This window comes from Sceloporus occidentalis, unplaced genomic scaffold (assembly GCF_023333645.1).
Source record: "Sceloporus occidentalis isolate IW3139 unplaced genomic scaffold, rSceOcc1.0.p SCAF_12, whole genome shotgun sequence".
Taxonomy (NCBI): Eukaryota; Metazoa; Chordata; class Lepidosauria; order Squamata; family Phrynosomatidae; genus Sceloporus; species Sceloporus occidentalis.
Window position 1 is genome coordinate 19,099,699 of NW_028316992.1, and position 24,655 is coordinate 19,124,353.

The window sequence follows — 24,655 nt, forward strand, 5'->3', positions numbered from 1 at the left end:
AAAATGGAGAGGCTATTAACACCGTCTTGTCTGGAAACAAGTGAAAAGGTTTGATTTTTTTTCAGATACTGGAGTTATATTTTTAGGCCGCTGTAGAACAAAAGCAAAGCAAAGCAAAGCAAAACACTTCAAACACATTGATGGTAGCCGCACTTAATGGCTTGCCTTCTTTACATGCCCTTGTGCTTTTCGGTTTCATTTTGTATCTTTAGGCCTATTCCTTGGATTGCTCTATAACACAACTATTATCACATCTCTAAAGTCCACACTGGCCACAATGGTGGGGGCAGCCTTACTGGAGTGTTTCTGCATGTGTTTTCTCTCTTCATGTTGTTGGGTGGAGTAACCTTATTATGATCTGAAAGGGGCTCCAGTGCAGAGGTAAGATGAATCCTCCCCTGTCTAACTCTATCCCTCTTGTTTCAAACACTCTTCTCCCAACTAACTTCTGATACTTCTGGTATCAGAAAAGAACATCGGAGGATATTAAAATGGTGGCACATAGGGATGTAATTCTTCACTAATCTAAATCTTAAAAGATGCAGTGAGTAATTTTTGCAATTTCCTTCATGCTGCATTTTTCTTTGTGCTGCAGTTTGGCACTTATTCCACATTAACATCTTTGTGGGTTCTTGGGTGCACACACACAAAATTCTGAACTGAAATACTATTCTCTGCACAGAAAAGGCTTTTCTTTATACAAAAATAAGATGCGTGAATTTTGTACACAATAAGCCCCAAGCTGTGACGAGTCACCTAAGTCCAGTTCTCCTCATCAGGGTTTGCTGACATTCAGAAACACATTTTTCAACCATATTTTTAATATTCTTTCAATTCTCAGTGCTAAACTGTATTGGGGGAAAGCCTTAACAGGTGTATCCCTACACTGTTTTTGCAGCCACTCAAGGGTATCCTCCCCCAAACTGAAAGGTTAAATATATATTGTGTGTGTTTGACCTCAAATGACCAAGTATTGGGGGGGGGGGGAGATTTTGTAATTTCAAGTGATTTCCAATTTATAGCAACCATAAGTTTTCATGGAGTTTTCTCGGGTGCGTTTTACGCGGCTTCCAACATATGCTGGAAGCTGCAATGGAAGGGAGGCATGTGCTGGAAGGAAACAATGGCATGTGCTCCCACGGCGTGCACCCTGTGCGCCGCTGCTGCAGGCACGAGCCCCATTCATTTGAATGGGGCTTGAGCATCCATGTTTTTTCCCTTACGCAGGGGGTCCGGAACAGATCCCCCACGTAAGGGAAGGGTGGACTGTTTGTGAGCTTCTCCACTAGCCATGTATCCCAGATCCTTTCCCACCAACCTTAGGTAGAGAAATTACCTGTCTTTCAATTAGAAGCTATTTCTAGTTTTGTATTTATGAGGGGGGAAATTATGAGATCTTCATGATTCAAATGCTTATGTTGTAAATTGTATATTGAGAACAACTGAAAATTAAAACATATATCAACTGCTTGCTTTGCAATAGAACTAATAATTTTCAGTTCAGATCAGAATTGGGCCACCACAGGGCAAAATAACCACATATGGAGGTAGGTGCTTTTGGATCTGCAACCCCTCCAACAGTTGGGGGATATAGTTTTTGTAATATGCAACAATCAAACAGGTGTAAAATGCCACTTGTAAATCAGTTTGAGAGTGCATTCTTTGAACTTAGGGCCTGAACAGATAGGCCAAAATAAAGCTGCTTTGGGTCACTTTGGAGGTATGCTGTTTAAATGATACACACATCTTAAGAGGCCAGAAGCTGCGCCAAAGCTGCGCTCTAATCCTTAGGACTGGAACATGGCTTTGGTGCGGCTTCTGGCTTCTTAGGACACATGCATCATTTAAATAGCATACCTCCAAAGTGACTCAAAGCAGCAGCATTATTTTGGCCTGTCTGTTTGGGCCCCTAGTCACACAAAACTGGAATGGAGTTGACATCCAAATTTTCAACCAGTTTGCACCTGAAATTGGAACTCCAGAGTCAGCTTCTCATCTCATTTGTATCATAACCCTGTCCATAAGCCTCATCTATTAACTATTTGCTAATTCTTTGATGATTATTCCTCCCCCCCCGCCCCGGCTTTTCATATTTTTGGGTGGGTTCAGGAGGGAGCCATTTCAGATGTGTAGGGATGGCTCTGCCTAGCCCCCAACAACTACAATTTTAGTAATGATTAACTTAAGCCCTGTTTATTCCAAAGCGTCCCACTTAAGTCTGGATCCAGCTTTCAATCAGTATCATACCAGCCATCGAAATAAAACTGAAAGTTGGTGTTTTGGGGAGTTGTGTACTGTCTCCAGGCTCTGGCTGTATCTTAAGCAGATAAAACAGTGGCTCTGAAGAGATTAGCAAACTCACTATAAGTTCAGTGAATGTCACCATGTGTGGGTGGAGGGCAATGCTAACACTGATGACATTTGCTCTTCTCTACTCTCCCCAGAGGGAGAATTGGTATTTGTTGAGCTACCAGAGACAATATATTCAAAATGAACTGAGATTGGGTAAGAATTTCCAAAATGAGGGAAAGAATCTTTAGTTTAAAGCAACAAGTTCAGGTTGGAGCAACACCACCACCCCTAGCAAAGAAATTTGGACAACAGATCAAATCTCAACCAGGTCCCTACACACCACCAATGCTAATTCAAAACAGGAGTGACAATGAATGTCATATATTGGCTTCTAGCTTCCTCACTCTGTCTGACATGCAGGAGCTCAAAATGCCCTTGCAGACCACAGGCAGATTTGAATAAGCTCATTTTAAATGTTGAGGACTTTTGCTCCAGGGAAAAGCAACTCACTCTCTAAAATGCTGCTAGCCTACAGAAAGGAAATCCACATATCAGCCGTCATCTCCTCCTTCCTGCTTCAATTTATACTAAGGGTGACTTCTACATTTTTAAAACCATACAGATTTATAATTATTAAAATTATTAAAACCATACAGATTTAAAACCATACAAAAAAAATCTCTCTCCCAATCTGTGCATAACTACATGCATGTGTGCACGTCTTGTTTAAAAACCAATTAATCTATGAAGTTAAAGCCATTTAAAATTAAAACAAACAAACAAACAAACAGCTCACCATTAAAAGCTCACCACAGTCAATTCCTAAAAGCCAGACAGAATAGGAAAGTATTTACTTGCAGGCAGAATACCAAGGAGGGAGCCATCCTAGCCTCCCTGGGGAGGGAAGTCTTGAAGCAGCCACCAAGAAGGCCCTCTCCCTCGTTTCTACCAAACAGGCCTTGAGAAGGTAGTGAGGTAGAGAAAAGGGTCTCTCCCAAAAAATATTAGAGGTTTAACAGGCACATATAAGGATATATGGTCCTTCAAACAGCCTAGATCTGTGCCATATAGTGATTTATGGGTCATCACCACCACTTTGAATGGTGCCTGGGAACAGACTGGCAACCAGCATTGCTGCAAGTTGTGTGCTCCCTGAAGCCAGCTTCAGTTAGCACTTTGGCTGTAGTTATTTGGGCCAACTAATTTTTCTGAGCACTTTTTCAGGGCAGTCCCATTGCAGTAATCCAAATGGGATTCTTTAAGTCATTTATACTGGAGTCTCTCCCCCTTTTTTCTCTTGAGACCACTTGGGGGATGGATACTGTTAGAGGTAGGAAACTTAAGACCCCTATACTCAATAGTTGCTAGTTTGTATGTCTTTCTGAGTTTAGAAAATCTGGTGAGACATTTAAAATCTCCTCCGTGTGTCAACATTACACAATTAGACTCTGTTTAGTTTACAACAGAATTAAAATTGAGGGGAAAGAATATCAACCTCTCTTTTCTTAGGTAAATACCTCACACTAACTTTAAATCCCAGGATTCCTTCAGGTGGAATCGGGAGAATTGACCTGAAACAGATATCACTATGTAATGTACACACCCATTCTTATTTTTAATGAAAGCTAGGAATCTAAGTGGCATGGCTAGTATTCTAGTAAAAAAATTGGCCAGTTGGCCAGTATGCTAACTATTCTTTCCATTCATTCTTTTGCACTTTCTATCCCTCCATCTCTATTGCTCAGCCCTTCATTCTCCACATACAGTGCAACAGGTATTCTCATTCTTCTTCCCTCTGTGTGGATAAATAAATAAAGACAAAACACACACACTGAGACAGGAGCATGCAAGGTTCACCAGGCAGTCAGTTTACATTGGAGTAGCCCATGTGTTCTAGCAGTAGAAAAAAGTGAAGTAGTTTGTAATTTATTCCTTTTTTAAAAACAAAGTAACCCTATGAGTCACACTCTCAGGGCTCCTTCAATATGCGCATTGGATTTTAGGTGCCTAGGCTTCATAGTCTGGGAGCTACAGACAGCTGGTTTTGTTACTATAAATTGGAGAGATAACCAAAGAAATCTGCTATCAAACAGAACTGTTATGGGTCGAGTCATAACAACAAGCAAAGCAAACGGTCAACACAAACACAAGTACATAGACTCACAATTATAAAGCAAGCTGAATTAGGTATATGAAAAGAAGCCACAGCTGTAACCACAAAGGAGCTGCTCTTTCCATTTAACCATTTTGTAAAGAGAGATGTCCGGCATACTATAAGGTATCCTCATGAAACTGTCTCCCATAGTGTGCTTTACAAACTTTTCTCCCAGGAAAAACATTCCAACATCAGTAGTGTTTCATCATTTAGTTCTACAAGAAGGTGGTGGGGAGGATAGCAAACTACCATTTTCTACTGCATAACTGCCAGTTTACATTGCTCACTGGGATAAGAGGAACGAGTGGAGATGTCAAGGTTTCGGAAGGTGGCAGAATGAAGAGACAGAACTGTAGCATCCGTGATTAAACAGCTATAATTGAAAGCTTGTCAAAAAGAAAAGAGGAAAAGCACAGCTTCTAGCATTTCTGTTGAGAGATAATATGGGAACCTGACATGAATCACAACTACACAGTGGCTACCACCACTGCATAATCCAGGCAAAATGTACACCCGCTGCAAACTTCCGGCCTCAGAGTGCTTCCTGATGAAACTTTGATTTCACAATTGCCTCCATCCACAGAATGTAAGAGGAATTCAGACAGTGTCACCTCCCACTGAGCTCTTCTGTGTTTTTTTGACTAACAGTGTTAGAAGCAGTTCAGTTGTTTGGATTGTGAGCAAACAAGGAACAGGAGGTGACTGGGCACTTTGCCTGGGATGTATTTAAAAATTTATACTGTTTCTCTTGAGGCAGCCTCTGAAAGAATACAAATGGGAATAAGGCAATGGGCATAAAAGAAATTAAAAATAATAAATACAACCCAATATGGGGCAGCAGCAACAGAAGGCTAAGAAATGCGTACTCCACAACAAAAGATATTTCGGAAGCAGTAGGTTTTGCATTCTTTCCAAAAAGGCTGGAGCAGTGGTTCTTTTTCTTTACCAGGACTCCCACTTTGAATATACAGTTGCCCCTCCTAACTCGTGCATCTCAGATCTGCACCCTCGATACCCGTGAAGGGATGACCCCCACTGTTTCCAACGATGTGCACATGCCCAGGCCACGCACCTAGGGGCACGCCCCATTCAAGCCTATGAGGCTTGAATATGCGTGAGCCTCAGTTTGCGTGGGGAGGTCCAGAACGGATCCCCCTGAAAACGGAGGGCTAACTGTATATATTTTTTGCCATGGACAGCCCATGACTTAACTCAAGGTTTAAAACAAACAACATGTTGCTGTTCAAGCTGCTCTGAGGCTGGAGGAGGCTGAACCCTGCTATTGAGAAGTGGGACATCATGAAGCACTGTCCAAAAATGGATTTGTGCACATAGCAGTCAGTAACTCTGCATCCCAGAAGTAGCAATCACAAAGCACTGTTCAAAAAGGGGCATGGGCACATGGAAGTTAGTAACTCTGCTCCCAAGAAGCTGGGGATCATGAAGCACTGGCCAAAAAGGGGCCTGTGCACATGGACGTCAGTAACTCTGCTCCCCTTGCAGCTCCTTCCAGCTCTAAGAGTTTGTGATCCTATGATTCCATCATACTCCTCAGAATGTTTTGATGGGGTCGAAAATAAACTGGAAAGTAGAAGAGGCAGAGTTGAACGGTTTGAGGTTTGGCAGAGACAGCCTTGGAGTGAAGCAGAGGCACTGTGGTGCCAAGACAGGAGTGGGACATATAGAGCTATTGGAAGGAAAGCTGATGGAGAGGAAAATGAAGGCGAGGGGGGCATAGGATGGGCAGATATGTCAGAGAATGGTGCATGTGTTAATGTTCCAGTTACTGTTAGTTAACATGAGTGCTGCATACTTGCTAGTCTATCCTTCCTTCCTTCCTTCCTTCCTTCCTTCCTTCCTTCCTTCCTTCTTTCCTTCCTTCCCTCACTCCTTCTTCCATTTTGTTCTTCCTCACTGATGAAGAAGGCAGAAAAGAATTTCTGATAGCAAGACTGGACTGCTCCCAGCTGGAAAATAAGGGGCGGGGGGGGGGGGGGAGAGAGAGAAGGGCAAAGACTGGGTGGCTGGCTGTCAGTTCTGCTGTCACTGAGCTGTTCAGCTTCCTTCCTCTCCACAACAGAGTGCCCAGGCAACATGAAGATCCAGCCAGCAAGCCTTTGCCTTGGCTCCTGTCCTGTGGCTGCTCCACTGTGAGGAGGAGGTGGGTTGAAGGGAAATATACAGCAATATACCCTTAATACAGGTCTCTAAATCAAGTGACAAGGAAGACTAACAAGGAAAGTCTGGTACTCATGAATATTTAACAACAATGCAAAAAATAAAATACTAAACATATGTTCACTCCAATAATACAATTTAAACTAAGATTAATAAAACCATGTAAACCATGTAGAAAATAATCATACACTAAAAGTATTTTAAAGTGACCATAATGTAAAGCACCCAATCCCTAAAATTAAAAGCATGTGAGATATGGAGAGGAGGTGGGCCATCAGTCTAGGGATCTAGCTGCAGAAGTTTCTGAACATGGTCTCCACAGGTGCAGAGAATCCCATATGTGTGAGTCACATGAAGAAGCACCATATACATTTAAATCACAGGAGGAATGAAGCTCACAGTCTCATCTTTATTTTCAAATAACATCTGGATGGGCCTTCTGGGCCAGATGAGCTATTATTTATTGAAATAATGTCAGGGCGGCTAGTTCTGCCCCACCACCTGAACTTGCATGTTGCTTCTTCCCTGTCCTGACAAACATCTGGTGGACCTCCTTGAGTGCATGTGGCCTCGCTTGGGTATGCTGCTCAAACATTTGTGCATCCATTTAACAACAGTTCCACCCAACTCAACAAGGAAACTTGGTGGATGAAATCGAAGTACAGTGGGCCCTCGCCTTACGCGGGGATCCGTTCCGGATCCCTCCGCGTAAGGCGAATTCTGCCTATGCTCAAGCCCCATTGTAAACAATGGGGCTTGTGCACGGCAGCGCGGGGGGTGCAACGGGCGCACGCGCCCATTCAATTGAATGGGACACGCCGCCCCTTCCGCCCCACAGCTTGAGCGCGTATGGTCAAGCCGTGTAAGGCGTGCCCATGTATGCCATGGGCACGCTGTATACTATATAAATGGTGTTCTAATCGTCTTCCAGACAAACTGCTCCCCCTCCCTAAAAGAGAGAGGGAGATAAAAGTTTGTCTAGCATGGCCTAGCAGTGGTTAAATGCCTGTACTGCAGCCATTCACTCAAAACCACAAGGTTGCGAGTTCAAGACCAGCAAAAGGGCCCAAGCTCGACTCAGGCTTGCATCCTTCCGAGGTCGCTAAAATGAGTACCCAGACTGTTGGGGGCAAATTAGCTTACTTGCTAATTAGCTTACTTGCTGTTCACTGCTATGATCTTTGGAATAGCGGTATATAAATAAAACAAATTATTATTATTATTACATTCTTCTCTAGATGTGCACAGATGCTTTTGTACAGTTTCAACCTGTATCATCACGTCAATCGATCTGAAAAGATATGTCAATGATTTAGTTAAGGATATCTAAGGTGTATAGTGACTCCTATGTCATCTACCTAACACTTCACTTGGCGAAAATAAATCTAGGCTCAAAATCTGGGCGCCAAAACCATGAACGATGAGACTGACAAAACAAGTCAAACAGCTGAGCACACATGAAACTTGTTGTTCTCTCTCTGGCTTGGCTTTATAGGTTAGCAAAATGTAGCATTTTAAAAACTTAATGTACAAAATTGACTCTTGGATGAAAATTCCTTACGAACTTTGTCCCAGCATAGTCACTATAAATTGCTAAAGCATGCGATTTTTAATTACAATAATACGTTGCGGGGTGTCCTGATAAGAGCCCATAGTTCACGTATGCATTATTAATTGCACCCTGAGGACTAATTATAACAGACTTTTGTTACTCTGTTCTTGGTACATGTCACTGAAAGTGATCAAATATTGTAAAATGTAAAAAAGAAAAAGAAAAAGTTCTATTTCCCTCCAGGCTAAGAAGAAACTGTGATTCAATCTCATAAGTAATGATAGTTTTAGGGGAAAGAATGTTGGCAAAGAAGGAATAAATGTAACTTAATTGGCCACCCACAATTCTATTGGAACTTGACAAGAGCCACAAATCCCTGATCTACATAGGCAATTGAATCAGGTGGTAGGATGGAACGCACTATTTCAGCCTGCAGTTGGGGCCATCACATATTTTAATGGCCTCATTTTCTTTTAAAATTAAACTAAGTACCCCAGGGAGAAAGATGTCAGTTCATCCCTCTCCCGCCTATGTAATTTTCTCCCATTTATAGTCTGAAATGGTACAGTCCATGCTACCAAATCCACACACTATCATCTGGGTGAGTGTGAGCTATCTGGGTGAGAATTCAATCTTAAGTTCAAGATACAAAAACAAACAGATTCCAAATCAATTCAGAATACAGCTTGTACAAAATGAATGTTACTGGTGGGAATGTGTAGATTTAAAGCAGCTGGTCATTTTTTTTACACAAAACTGAGCACATTGACTTCAGGTTAATAATAATAATAATAATAATAAAATTTATTCATATCCCGCCTCTCTGTGTGACACATCCAGAGTGGCTTACACATTAAAACAAAGTTATTTATTCATGTTTCTGGGCTAACCTGTTCAGTTTTATATGAATTTCTTCCCAAATTATGTATTTGTGTTATACAATTGGATAGGATATTTACAATATTGCAATCTGCATTCCAAGTCCACTTCTACTATAGTTTAGTAAGTATTGGGAAGGAAGGAAAGCCCTCTATTTCATTACTGGCGACTTATTGGTTATGGGAGGAGTAGATTTTGGATTGCCTTAGTTGGTTCTCCATTGCCAATCTAAGGGCTGCTTTAGAAGCGAAGTCCTCCCCACTTATCCAAGTGGCATTCTTGGGGAAGGCATTTACAAAGGGACACAACTCCCATGTAGTTTCAGAGCAGTGGGTCCCAAACTTTAGTCCTCCAAGTGTTTTGGACTTTTAACTCCCAGAAGCTCCAGCTGGCTTGGAGTCCAAAACACTTGGAGGACCAAAGTTTCTGAACCACTGTTCCAGAGGGTGGAGGTAAATTTCCGAGGCAATCATAAGAGAGACCACTCAGAGATGGCCTTCCAGAGACTGCATGGGAGGCTACACCAGCCTTAGATTTATTCTAATTTCACACGGACAGCCTGCTCCTCCAGTTGAATTAACGGCTGTGAGATCTGAATAGTTATACTTTCATCTGCTTAATTGCAGAGATATAGGAACAGATGAATATTCATGGCACCAGGATTGCATTGAAAGTGGCAGAGTTAGAAGGGTAGCTCTGTCTGGGGAACCAACCAAGGCGTGTCCCACGTCAGTGGCACTAATGAGCCCACATGCTGACAGCACCGCTGCCCTTCACCTGACTGATGAGGAAATAGAAGCTAAAATAATGGGCTCGTCTTAGCCCTTGCAGACAATTTATCTGAGAGGTTACAACAACAGTAGAAGCAATTTGCAAATGGGAAAGCAAAATTCTGGCTTTTCATGTAGTTAATTCACGTGGAGTCTTTCCTATCTCATCTCTGCTACAGTGCTCAGAACAGCTTGAAGCTGAAAAACATACTTGGAAAGACGTTGTGAGCCCAATTGCTTTTAACAGTATGCATTGTTGCGCCGGGACAAAATGGAAGCTGGTCGTGGTGTAATGGGTATAAAAATGGCCACAACTTTATTGCACAGTACAGGGATCATAAATCATACATCATACAATCATAAATCAAGCATAATTTTGTGACTTGGATGACATAAGCTTATTTTTAGCAGAAGAGAAGTAAAATGTTATGTATGTTAAGCTTGTGCATCTTCTTCCAGTTTCCACTCTCCCAAAGCTACCTCTTCCATTGAAATTTTAATTGTAATGTTCTTCAAATGTAGTGGCCTGTCTTTTTCAGTAGATTATTCAGTTAAGTGCCAGGAGGTGTCAATGGTTCCATATGAACATTTCCAATTTTTGATTAAATAAGAATGAAGCCTGCAGTTATATGTGCAAGCTGCCCTCTGTTTGATCAGGATTTCCCCCTTTTTTCTTTTTTTAATAGATGACAATTCCAGAGTAAGTAAGCATTAGAGTGTAGCTGTAGCCCATCTAAGGGTCATATTTTGCAAACATTATTTATTTTAGACAGTTAGTAGCTTCAGTGTAAGTCATGATCTTAAGTCAGTTTCAAAGTATAGTGTAATAGCCTGGCTTGTCCCAAAAGCTGGAAATCATGCTTTCCTGGTTTAGATAAAGCAGTAAACAATGATTAGAGACTTTATACTTTAACATGCAGCTTGTTGAAGGGATGAGTGAAGAAACTAGGAAAGTCTAGTCTGTCAAAAAACAAAACAAAAACTAGTGCTCATCCCTGAGCTTAATAAACTGAAATAGGTTCATGCAAACATGTTTGGAAGAGAATGAGAGACTGAAACCCTCCTGAATAATTTAAAATGGGTTATATCCAATGTTGCATTAATCGACTTGGCTTACATAATGGTCCTTTGTAATCTCCTGAACTGCTTTAGGATGCTTCCTAGGGGCAGAGGAAGTTGCTGAGGGTGGCAGAATCCAATACACTTGCTTTCACATCAGTGGAAGGAAACAATCCCATTTCACCCAATGGAACCTCACGTGTGACAGCTGAATTTGTATTTACTGTATAAAGAAACTCTCTCATGGGATTATTGTCAACCATAATTCCAGTATCAATTAGACAAGACAGGTTCTTGAACACAGAGTTTGAGTAAACTATCACAGCACCGACAGTGTGCACATCTGCGTTCTTTATCCAAAATTAGGTAAACATTCAGTGAAAACTGCTTCCCAAAAGAATGTTTGGGACTGTAGCCTCAGTCTACCTTTGGCCAAAGAACACTTTATCTTTAAGCCACATCCACACAGTGCGCTTCCTACTGCCCCTCAGGCAACATATTACTTCATAAAATCCTGCATATAGTAAAAAATGGCAGCACACAAACAGGTGCTGTCAACACTACAATAATCATTATTAAAATAAGTAAATCTATCACAAACAAATAAGGAATCTCTTTTTGCCCTCTAGCTCATGTCAAATATGTATAACTGCTTCTCCAAACATTTTATGCTGGATGAGGATGATGGAAGGTATAATCCAATACATCTGTATGGGGGGTGGAGTATAGAAAGGTCTGCCATATAGTATCTTCTTGTCCTATGTGTCAAACTGATATAAATAACATAAATTTAACAAAAATAGGCATTTCCTCGATTGACAAGTGTAATGTAATTCAATATAATTCAGCAGGGTGTGCTTTGCAAAAAGAGGTTTAACTTTGTCAGAAAACAGAATTGCAATTCAGAATAAAAGATGCGGTTGGGACCTGGGATCTTAAGAAGACCACACTGAAGAAGGGAATTGGGAGGAGTTTTGAGGACAGATGCAAACACATTTGGTTTTAAAATTCTCAGCTTTAAGCAGAACTGAGTATGCATATGGCATAACAACTTGCCTTGACAGCTGTTTCAGACTTCTCTAGGAACAACTAGATGCTTAAGGGCCAGAACATGCATAACACTATGTATGTAGAATGACAGATTTTTCAAAGTGAAACAGGCTTCAGTATGAGTTTAACAGGTAGCACTCCACCTTCTTGACTTGGACTGGCGCTTGGGAGCGTTCCAAGGGAACAGTGACTTTGGAACAAAAAGGAAGCCATTTATTATTTCATTTTATTTATATTTCACTATTCTCCCAGCATGGGGTCCATGGAGGCTCACAAGAATGACTCTGTTCTCAAATGTATAGAGCTTGCAAAGGCCAAAACACATTCCTTAAATCTTGTGGAGAAACTACAGGCATCTTTCCATAACCACAAAGCATGAATGTTTCTGGAACTGTTAAAAAATAAAATAAAATGCTGCACTGAATAATAGGTGGCAGCTTGTTACGTGTCACCATTTCAGCATCACCGTGCAGCATGGTACTGTTGTTTCCCTCCCTCTGCACCTCTCACAGTAGGCTCTGACATTTCTCAGATACATCAGACTTGACCTCCTGCTGGGAGTTAGATTGAGATAGAAACTGCTTCTTCCTGCTCAGAAATGAGAAGTTAGGATTTTCTTTTTCTGAAAAACAGACTTACTGTACACATGCATAGACACACAGAGCATTCTGCTATTTTTAAGGTTGAGTTAGCACTGGTTAAAGCACTGGTAAAATGAAACATTACACTTTATAGTGACAGAACTCAATATATTTAAGCTTCAATACCCAAGTCGCATTCACTTTTAACATGGAAGTAGACCCATAACATACCATCAGCCCTTGAGATATAATTTAAACATATAATTAAAAATATTATGTTTGCTTCTCATGGATTGCACCTTAACTAACCAAATCATAGTGGAATTATTTCTGGTTGATTAATCACTTTTAGCCATTACACTGCAGTCCTCCCTCCGTTCTCATAGTTTTCAAACTCGCATCCCTCGCTTATGCGCAAGGGTCAGACAGAGGGAGAATGAATGGGGTGCATGCCCACGCCTATATTCAAGTCAATGGGGCTTGAACATATGCAGAACTCCATTTTCGCAAGGGGGTCTGGAACGGATCCCCCGCGAAAAGGAAATCACGTTTTTTCATGATTTCACTTCAGAGACATTAGCTTAATTTTTCCTTAAGTTGTAACCTCTACCTCTGCCTGGGCTGTATCCCTTCCAACTGAAGAGTGGAGCTGATGTGATTGAATTCACCTCTATTATTAAAAAAATAAAACCCCTTCTTCCCAACCAACTATGAGAAAGCATTATATCCTTCACTCCCAGTATGAATGTATTGAGCCCAGACATTGGTTTCATATCAGTAAAAGAAAAAAATAGGGTCCCATTAGCACCCAGGTAACAATATGTGTAATATACATTTACTACCCCCTTTATTTTGAAGATCACACTGCTCCCACACCAGGAATATATAACAAAGGGAGAGAAGGCAAGGGTAGATAGCAAGGATGGGAAATATGTAAACTTCAGTCCTCATAATCACTGACGACCTGGGTCAGTATTTATGAGAATTACTGTCCAAAACAACACTTGAGACAAAAATTGCCCAGACCAACAAGAGATATTCGCAATTGTCAAGATGTCATAATCAAACAATGAAAGTAGAGATTCTTATTCTTGTAGTGACCTCTGAGCTGTTGTGACACTCCACTTAGAAACAGTGTATGGTAGTGTATCTAAACTGATTTGCACGGAACTGCAAGGGACATTGATTTAATTCTGTATTCACCCATATGACTGGAAGGACTGTGTCCAACTCACCCTTCACCAATATGCAACATATACACATTTAAATAGCAATACTTTGTGTTATATCACTGATTATAATCCAGAACATTTAAAATGACAGAATATGAAAACACAGAAATCACGTTTTTTCATGATTTCACTTCAGAGACATGATTAGATATAAAAAATAAGCTCTTTACAAAGTGAACAAAATAACAATAGTGCCAATTTCATTATACAGTCAGCCCTCCTAAGTGGACTTGCCTTCCACGGCTTTGAGCTTACGCGGAAGGCAAGCCCCATTAGAAGTAATGAGGCACGTGTCCGCACCATGTGCCCTGTGCGTCGCCACATGCAAGTGCCTAATTCTTTCTTATGGGGCTTGAGCATACACTATTTTTCCCATACACGGGGGAGTCCAGAACAGATCCTCCGTGTAGAGAGAGGGTGTACTGTATGCAAACAGAAAAAAGCTTTAGTACCTCTTATAATAGGTAATTTATATTATTGCTTCCTATATTTTTCTAATAAAGGGATTATAATACCCAGAATGGCACTGGAAGATGCTTTCAGAGACACATTCAGAATCTGTTTAAAATTGCCATCATTTCAGGGTATTGTAATATTCACAAGGACAGAGGTCAGAAACAAGTGCTTTCTATGATGTCCCAATTCTAAACTGACTTGCATTCTCAGAAAACTGATCATTTTTTAAAATCAGCTCTTGCAAAAACACAAATAAGTTGTAGAAATTAGGATCATAAACTGCTAAAATGATTCACAAGAGGTTGTAAAAAAAACACCACTTTGGACACTTGGAGATCTTATCAACAATAATCAAATTCTGGTTATACTTTCTCCTTGACCATGTCCCAACCTCAATAATTTTAAACTTATATGAAGATAATCTGTTGCTTTATGATTGTTTCTCAGCTGAAACACAAAGTTTCACTCTCTGTTTAAAAACCCAGGCTACACAAATGTTTCTGGTGTCACAATGCTGGGAAATTCATTGCTTAACAGGTGATAGTTGAAATGACATCACACAGTCTATAAGCCATTTAGATGGCACCTCCCAAACCTTTCCTTGACGAATTTTCTCTGGGGTATAACTAGAAGATCCATCATAGATTATATATTGTGTACAGAAACTCTGGTCAGATGTAATCTCAGCATGATAGGCTATGGTATTGATTGTCTGTGTCACATCATTATCCGATTTGGGTTTTCTCAGGAGAATCTGTCCTCCACCTGCTTTCACCAGTTCTTTCAGGTCATCTTTGTTGTGCTCCTTAAACACTCCCAGAAAATAGAAGTAGCAGCCATCAAACAACCTGGGCAACTAAAACAAAGAACAAAATGTTCACATAAAAGAGCTGGACATATTAAGGACTGAAACAGACCAGCAAAATACACTGGCTTCCTAGTGGTTTTGGGGGGGGGGGGGGGGCTGACATACACACAGCACACACCCCAAACCTGGCAGGAAGCTGCCGTGAAGCTGCCCAGCCATTTACATGGTGGCAGCTTTTCGGCACTCCAGTTGCGTGGCATTTAGACACTGTACACCACAGGAATGCTGAAAAGCCATGGTGGCAGCAAAAGGGAACTTTTTTGGGGGTGCAAAAAGGAACAGCATTTTGCCTCTTCTTTTTGCCCTGGAAAAAAGCCAGATCGGGGCTGAAGCATGAGGTTGCCAGAGCTCAAAGGGACAGTATCAAGCCACCTCTATATGGCTATCTGTTTTGGCCCTAAGATAAAGTCATAGTACAGTTGCCTCAGAATATGCACAACCTATTTGTAGAACCCTAGAAATATGACCACCACCCCCCATCATATTCAAGCATGAATAGTAGGTTGTTGTTTTAAAGCTGGCTTTTGCCCATCTGTCAGCTATTCAATCTTCCCAACCTCTGGCTGATATGGGTGATGGCAAGATATATTCACAAACACAGAAAAGTGTCAGCAATGGAATATTGACAAATAGCGCAACATTTGTCTGGAGAAAGAGAGAAAGCTCAGTTTGACACGGAAATACCTCATGCCTGCTCAGCTGACAAGAAGGACTACATGCTTTTAAATGAGAGGCAATAGAAATAATAGCTGGGGCGGGGGATAGCAGGTAGACTACAGAATGGGTGAGAGTATGAGTGTGAAAGCAAGCTTGTTAAGTAGGGAAACTAAACTAACATGGAACATAAAGCAGGATGGGATGAAAATGAGGAAGAGAAGTCATGATGAGTTCTGATCTGAGAAGCCTGAGGCACCAAGATGAAGGAGTCAGAGGTCTTGCAGGTGAAGGAAAAGGAACTGAGGGAAGGAGGCAGTTGGAGAAAATCTGACACTATACCTCTATGAAAAGGAAAAATTGTTTTGTAGTGCAGGGAGGAGATAGGGGGAAGTAGGGAGAATACATATAAGACTTCTGGACGAGGGAAACATACTAGTTGTACTGTATGAAGAGACTGACAGTGGCTGAATTTCTCATCATGAGTCTAAATAACCAGCTAATCTGCATTTCTCTTGTCCTAATTATCCAGAACATCAAAATGGTTACAAACTAACCTCAGGAGATCTCACAATCAAGAAAAGCAAATGGAAGATTAAATAGGAAATTTAAAGTAAGTCTTCCAGCTGCAGATATGATCACTCTTTTTGGGGGGAAATAAAAGTTGGCACTTCTCTGGAAAATGCACACACCACCTCCAAAAGCACCGAGGGTTGATGGAAGGTAAAAACTTTCACCCTTGTGTTTCAGGCAACATCTTTAATAAATGTTTCGAAGACATACCTCGAAAGCATTGAAAAGATTTAGTGGCATATATGACAACAGAAATCCATTAACAGTTTGAAATTGCTTTTGGAAGTTAGCCGTTGTCTATCACTTCTCAGATGGAAAAACACACTTCCTTATTCGGCCCAAAGTGGCAAGTGTTAAAAAGCCACAATCTATCACTCCAAAGGCAATTTAAAGATGAACAAGGAAGTCCTTACCAGCTGCTCTTTGTTCAGCCGACCCCGACGTGGGCTTCCGTCTACTTCATACTTTTCTTCTTTCTCTCTGGTTCCCGTCTGGAGGCAGACCTCCACCCCTGGAATTTGGAAGGATTTTAAAGACAGAGAAAACTGTGGTGATTTATTGTAAACTGTGAATTAAAAATGTTTTTAAGAAGGCATATCAACATTAGGAAAGCTGTTTTATAGGCATTATTTGGACATTCGTGATTGGCTAAATAGGATTCTTACCAGAACCAAAAACCTGTCTTCTACATATGCCCAAATTTTTATCATTCAGGAGTTTTGGACTTTTAACACCCAGAAACCCTAGCCAAGATTGATCAAGAATTTGGGGAACTGAAGTCCACAAGATCTGGAGATCAAATTTTAGGAACCACTGCCTTAAAGGAAATAAAGATTTTGCTAACAAAACAAATTAATTACAAAATATGGAAATACATGTCTTATAGAAACGGTATCAGAAACTGAAAATATGAAAACCACAGACTGAAAATGCCATTCAGTTAAGTAGTTGCTCTCTTAGGCCAGTGTTTCTCTGGCCTTGCGACTCCGTTTATATCTATATGGGGCTGTTGTAGCCCCCTCCCCCCCGACATAGTATGTGAATCGAAATATTTAGTGTGCCTATTTTCGCTCAAATATCCATGTATATTCATGTTTTAACATTTTATAAGGAAATCACATTATTCAAATTAGGACATTTTTATTTAAATAAATCCAGTACTTAACACCTGTATGAATTTTACATATCCTGTCTCATACACAGCCACGCTTACAAGCAGCAATGCTCACATTGATGTACACACCCAGACTGAATCTGCACTGTAGAAATAATGCAGTTTGTCACCACTTTAAAGTTCATCCTATGAAATCTTAGAGTTTGTAGTTTGTTGTGGCACCAGAGGTTTCTGATAGAGAAAGCTAAATATCTCACAAGACTACAAATCCCAAAATTCCATAGCACTGAGCCATGGCAGTTAAACTGGTGTCAAACCGCATTATTTCTACAGTGCAGATGCAGCAGATTCATTCTCTTTTTCACTCATACACATACTGTTTTACTCTTTCTCATACAGAGTAACACAGAACATGCATTCTCTGGGCAGTGATGGGATGAGTAGGGGGAAGAAGAAGAGGTGGCTCTGGATGAGTCCTGCCAGAGGATATGATCCAGTGAGTTTTCCTGCTCTCATCTTCTTCCTCATCCTTCTGCTCCAAGCTCCCTCCTTTCTTTCCCTCCAGTTCAGAAAAGGTTGGAGAAACACAAGAGGAGGGATATTTGCCGCCAAGTCTGGCAACCCCCTTGACGAATGCTCTATAGAGGTCTTCCCCACCATTTGAGAACCATTGTTTTAAACCTTGACTATGTTATTTGGTTTTTATTAAGAAAAATGAGGATAAGTTTCATTTGTCATCTTAATAAGCAATACTGTAAAACACACAAACGTTATCCCCCCCCCCCTCCAAAAAACACACAAAATATCAAAGAATGGACACACTTTTGTACTGGGTTACCAAGTATCTCACACATAAATTTAGCTACGTATTAAAAATCGCCCTTCCCACCCCATAAATAATTTTATATATTAAGATCTTCACTTAGAGCCTTATTCCAAGCATGTCTTGCATACCTGGAATTAATGCCATTTATTCTTAGTAGCTTTTTTTTTTTTAACTGACGTATTCGTTGGCTTCTCTCCAAAGTTTACAGTAGAGGAGCTCAGCCTTTGGTCCTCTGGGTATTTAGGTCAGATTCTGATTTTAAGTCCAAACCATCTAGAAGCCCAAACTTTGAGAACAACTGGCTTACAGACCAAGGTCTCAATGAGTATTATAGTAATTGTATTATTGTAATACAATAATATAACAGTGGCTTAGTGGTTAAGACATCAATTCGGACAATCGTAAGGTCGGAAGGTTGGCAGTTCAAGGCCCGGGTGCTGCATGATGGGGTGAGCTTCTGTCACTAGTCCCAGGTTCTGCCAACCTTCTAAAGCATGCAAGTGCAAGTAGATAGATAGGTACCACTTCACAATGGGAAGGTAACAGCGTTCAGTGCAGTCATGCTGGCCACATGACCACTGGAGTCGTCTTTGGATACTGCTGGCTCTTCAGCTTAGAAACAGAGATGAGCACTACCCCCTACAGTTGATTACAACTAGACCTTCATGTCAAGGGGAAACCTTTACCTTTTTATTATTGTAATATCATATTATTGTAAAGCAAGTCCCATTTTTTGGTGGAAACAAGAAAAAGTGAAGCCAAGCGTAAAACGTTAAGCACACCAATAAAGCTACACAAATTTCAGTGTGATTTTCTTTTAAGTAACCAATGCCAGTGTCTGTATTGTAAATCTAGTAGGGTATTTCGAATTCAGCAAAAATGTCTGCATTGCATATATATATGCTTCTACTCTAGAAGGCCAAGCTCTGGAAGGGAAACACCCCCCCCCCAAAAAAAAAATCATTAACTTGTGCAATAGGCCTAATTTCTAGATAATGAGAATATTTAACCAAACATATATGAGCATGTTTGGTTAAACATTGTCTTGGAAATACAGAAGTTCCTATACATTTATTTTTGGGAAAAATATGAAGCTACATCATATCTCCAGAATATGGAAGGCATGTTATTAGATACTATTAAAATTGTGATTTTTTTTCCTAGCTTTCTATCTGGAGGGATCCTGAAGAGCCATTCTGGCTGGCAAAGGACTCTGAGCCATAATACAGACATACCATGTCTGTCACTATGCATTATCTGAAGGTGCCCCTTACGACACAGCAAGCTTCCTTCTTTCCTTCTATCACTGGATATTACAAGGAAAGCTCAGTAAGGCTGATGTTTTCTGAAGAAGCTTCTCTGCAGTGATGGCTTAAGGAGCTTCTCTTAAGCTTCCAAGAAGCTTCAGCATTCAAAAAATAGCGTTTTCCAACAAGTGTCTGTAGCAGTTTTATTCGCCCTGCCACCTCTGGATTCTGCCACTGTATCCCTGCTGCAAATGTAGGGCACACACTGGCCTTAACCATTTTGTATAAATGAGCATAAAGTGGGAAAAGCTCTGCATAGCAATGTTTAAGAACTCAATACCACTGTGAATATTTATAATACAGAGAGCAGTTACACCTGTCAATCTCCGCTCTAACTCATGTCTCTCAGTAAGAGGGTAGGGAAATGAAAATAACTAGAAACTTTGGCAACAAAGCAGCTGCAATTGATGTTTTCAACAGTAATCTAGATGCCATGCTGCTGTCAAAATTACTGAAGGAAAGAAAATAGCACGGTATAAGAAAAGGTAGGGGAGCCAGAATGGTGTAGAGGTTTGATGGTTAGGCTATGACTTTGGAAACCACAGTTTGAATTCCTGCTCAGCCATGGAAACTTACTGGTTGACCTTGGGCAAGTCACACTATCTCAGCTTCAGAGAAAGGCAAAGGAAAACGTGTGAACAAAGTCTGACAAGAAAACCCCATGATATGTTTGCCTTGGGGTCTATGTCAACAGTTACTTGAAGGCACACAGCAACACTGAAGAAAAGGCAAAAGCAAGAGGCAGAAAAAAAATTGCTGAAATTTTAAAATTTGATACACACAGACAGCCCATGAAACGAGCCAAGATTAAGCAAGGAATCAAAAGCAATATTTTAGTAGTTTTATTTTTTACTTCCTTTGAGGCTTAGGCAGCATGCCAAAATGCAATTAAAGAGCTGACCTATGGTTTTGTTTTGTTCTTGGCACGTTGCTTAAACAGACAAATGGAGGTTATTTGCTGCAGCAGAAAATTCCAGAATATGTGGGGGTGGTTAAATATGGGATATATCAACATATATGTGGCTAAAAGACATGGTGGGAGAGGATGCTGTGGGCAACCAAGCAGAAACCATGGCTGAAAATGAGATCATCTAGCTTTGACCTGAGGCCTGAACGAACAAATCATAAAATCTACTGCTTGACCTTTCAGAGGGATTAAGAAATGAGAAAGCTAATGTTATGGGGGGGGGGGGGAATGAAAGCAAACAAACTGCTATTACTGACTTGCCTGACTGTAAGGTCAAATCATGTTTTGAACCCAAACTTCAGTTTTTGACGTTTTGGATTTCAACTCCTAGCAACCCCAACCAGCTTGGCCAATGTTCAGGGATGCTGGGAGGTAGTCTAAAACATCTGGAGGACCCACGGTTGAGAATCAGTGGTCTAAACCACAGTATAAGGTGCAATGAGCATACAGCATAATGCTAACATGACACACATTTAAAGAGTCACATGCTGCCAAGAAAACCCTATAAGTTCGCCTTAGGGTAGCTGTAAGTCAAACATGACTTGAAGGCACACAAAAATGCCAAATGCCATGCCAGTTCCTAAACACAATGGCTGGTTAAACTTTGCTCTGCAATAAGCCTCAGAGAGGTCTATAGAAATCCATGTGCTTTCCCAAGGCCCCTGCCAATAGAGAATCTGGCCTTGAGTGTCAGAATGAATTTTAGACATTGAAGAATGGTGTCTGGATTTCCCAGCAGAGACAACACCAAGTTATAAACACATCATGCTAACAGTCTTACTTTCTAACACCTTCTCTTTACTAGCCATTAAAGTAGCATTGCTCAACCTTTTTAAACTATGACCCCTTCTCGTAACCTGAAAATCTCATGCCCCATTTCAATCTTAATTCGAAATTTAAAAAACCACTATCAAAAACAAATCAACACAGTTGTAAATTTAGGAGGGGGATCTGACTTCCAATTTTTGTAACTGATTTTCCTCCTACTCAAAAAATTACAAAAATCTTAAAATCCTGACACATGTCTGCCTCAGGGGTGGGAAGGAGGGCATACATAATACTACATGTACTCTATTCTGGAACTACAGCCTTCACTTCAGGGTGAAGGGGTTAAGCAAAATGCTTCCCAGGAAAGAGAAGTGATACTCTTACAAGGGAAAATTTGAAGAGAGGGAATGAGATGGCATCAGTACCAACCCATTTAGAAGGAAACTCCAGTCATACAAGAAAAAAACTCTCAGAATAAAAAGTTGGAAACTGGTAGTTGGTGGAGCTTGATAAGTGAAGGCAATAAGCAGAGAGATGCTTGGATGTGATATTGGAGAGATACGGGGGGGTAGTAGCAATAACATGGAAGATCTCAAAAATAAAGATGAAGAAATGTGTGTTGGATCTAGGAGAACTATGATTTAAAGAGGGAATATCACGTGGTCTGGAGCACGCCTGCAAATGTTGAGTTCCCAGCCCCTTGAGAAATTTGCATGGGAAGAAAAACATCACATTAAAAAGTTCCCACAAATTGCAAAAACTTTTTCTTTTTGTTCCAAGGGACAACAAAAACTGCAGTTTCTGAGGACTATGCAAGAATTTGACAAACTACTCAGCCTTGGAGTAAGAACTTACACACTCTAAGTCTTTGTTATTAAACACAGAAAACTGCACAGCTTTCTGAGAGGGAAAATGTGGTGAAAGGTTCAAAAGCATTTGAACAAAGTGTGAAGGGTTCAAACATATTCAGAATTGTGGCTGCAGCCTTTGCCAGTGGACACTCCAAATGTTAAACAGCAAGAAAAAGTTTGCACAACATTTTTGTTGTGCAATACTGCTTTTTATCTAGAAAACAGCAATGCTGCATAACAAAAATGTTGTGCAAAACCAGCAACATTGCACCAAAATATTTATATGGTTTTGTTGTGCGACAGTACTGGTTTCTATAAAAAAAATAGCAATCTTGCACAAAACATACACATGGCTGGCTGAAAATAGTCCTTTCCATACTGAAAAGCTGCTCAGTTTTCAGGGAAAGCTATGTAGGTTCTGGAAAACTGTGCAGTTTTCTGGGCTCACTATACAGCTTTTATAGAACTATGTGGTCTCCTGAATCTGCAGGAGTGGGGAGGATTCCCAAGCTATGGAATAACCTATGGAGCAATCATCATCATCATCATCATCATCATCATCATCATCATCATCATCATCCTGTTTCATTGTCCTTGACATCTATCATGATTCAGAAAAAATGACATTTACCATCCCTAATCTTGACAGAAGTGAATGATTCTTCCAAAATCTCAAGCAGTGGAATAGCTACTAATAAAACAGGAACCAGAGAGGGCGACAGAGTACATGTTTTGTTTAATGTTTAATTTCTGGTCAGATGAACCTCCCTGCCAAGAGTCCTTGGTCACTGCTTTTATAATGATATTTACTCCATGTACACTCTACAATATTTGTCCTGAAAGCCAGTATCTGAACAGTTCCTGGGTTTGTATTATAGCATCCAAAATCAGCCTTACATAACTCAACTTTCACTGGATGGTACAGGTGTATGGTCCACTTAATTGATGGTGAATGTGTAGATTCTGTGCAGCATCCTCTTAATTACATATGTACCCAGAAGTCTGGTTTATCAATTCATATGTCTCTTTTTGCATAGGGTATAGGAGCTAAGATGATTAAATTGAGGCTGTTGTACTTTGGCCACATCATGAGAAGGAATGACTCAATGAAAAAGACAATAATGCTAGAAAAGGTGGAAGGATGCAGAAAGAGAGGAAGACCACATTCTAGATGGACTCTATTATCGACATCACAAGTATGACTTTACAGGACCTAAGCAGAGCAGTGGAAGACAGGGAGTCCCGGAGATGTCTCATCCACAGGATTGCCATGAGGAACAACTCAAAGGCAGATAACAACAATGAACAGGAGCTATTCTCTAGTCTTTTGCACTCCTCCAAAAACTCAACCCACAGCAGCTGTCAACCCCTAAGAGGGGCCACTGTAGTGAGAGGGGAAAAGAGGGAGGCAGTTCAGACTACAAAGATGTGGCTTCTCTGGGCTCTGAAGGGAAGGAAAAGAAAGCAAAATTCCATGTGAGTGCATCCTTGCTTCTTCCTCTCCCAGATGTATATATATCCTCCTTCTGTAAGATGCCCTTCATCACCTCCTCTCTAATAAGCAGAAGTAACTTCTTCTAGCACTTGAGAAGCTGCTGGGCTGGAGGGAGGGCACAAACCTACATGGGGGGAACATTACGCTCCACCTGCTTGGTGTAAGACCTCAGACAATATACAGTGGGCCCTTGGTATCCGCTGGGGTTTGGTTCCAGGACCCACTATGGATACCAAAATCAGTGGATGCTCAGGTCCCATTAAATACAAGTAAAGTAAAATGGTGCCCCTTATACAAAAGGGGAAATTCAAGGTTTGCCTCTGGGAATTTCTATATTTTTAAAGTATTTTCAAACTGTGGATGCTTGAATCCATGGATAAAAAAATCTGTGGATAAGGAGGGCTGACTGTATGTACTTAATTCCCACAATTTTTATACTATTACCAGAGGTTTTTAAACCATGCCAGCATCATGTAAAGAATTCTGAAAAAATGGAAATCAAAGAAATTAAAATGATAAATAAATGGTTTCCAGCTGAGCAACACATCAAGCAAGGATGGCTCAATTCAATAGCAACAAGAACTATACAAAACATTTCCTGAAAGGAAAAGATAAGTTAGACAAAAGCCTCAACTTTTAAATTCTTCTATGTAAACTTAATGTTTTATCGGGGATATAACAACTTCTACAAGGTGTAGAAAATCCATTTGAGGTGGTGTTGTTTGTCTCTATTGCCTTGGGCCATATCTTCCACTGCTTTCCACTATTTCATTGTCTTTATTATTTTTGTGACTGCAATGAGGATAGAAACTGCAAACATTATTCCACTGCATGTGGCCTGAGATTAAGTTTCACATATTGCATAGTTTTTCTGAGAAGGAAAGTTGTCAGGAGCATACATTAATGATATTGGCAGGCTTCTTTCCTGTTCATACTTTTGCTCTCTCTCTCTCTCTCTTTTAAAAGGGGGAGCAGCAATTTAACTCTGAAATTTTTGAAATACCGGTAGAAAAAAAAACCAATTTCCT

General features: G+C 40.5%; 1 protein-coding gene across 2 annotated transcripts in view; it reads right to left on the bottom strand.

The window, feature by feature from the left end:
* Positions 1-13,904: 13,904 nt before the first annotated feature.
* Positions 13,905-24,655, bottom strand: part of BARD1 (BRCA1 associated RING domain 1) — a 76,118-nt gene continuing 65,367 nt past the window's right edge. The window contains exons 10-11 of one of the 2 annotated variants that reach the window (XM_089477740.1): positions 16,713-16,810; positions 13,905-15,060 (exon numbers count right to left, since the gene is read on the bottom strand). In XM_089477740.1, the coding sequence (XP_089333866.1) occupies positions 14,728-15,060; positions 16,713-16,810 (431 nt within the window). In that variant the 3' untranslated portion in view covers positions 13,905-14,727. Of the gene's footprint in view, positions 15,061-16,712; positions 16,811-24,655 lie in introns of those variants that run through there. The other variant, XM_089477741.1, reaches the window with a different exon arrangement.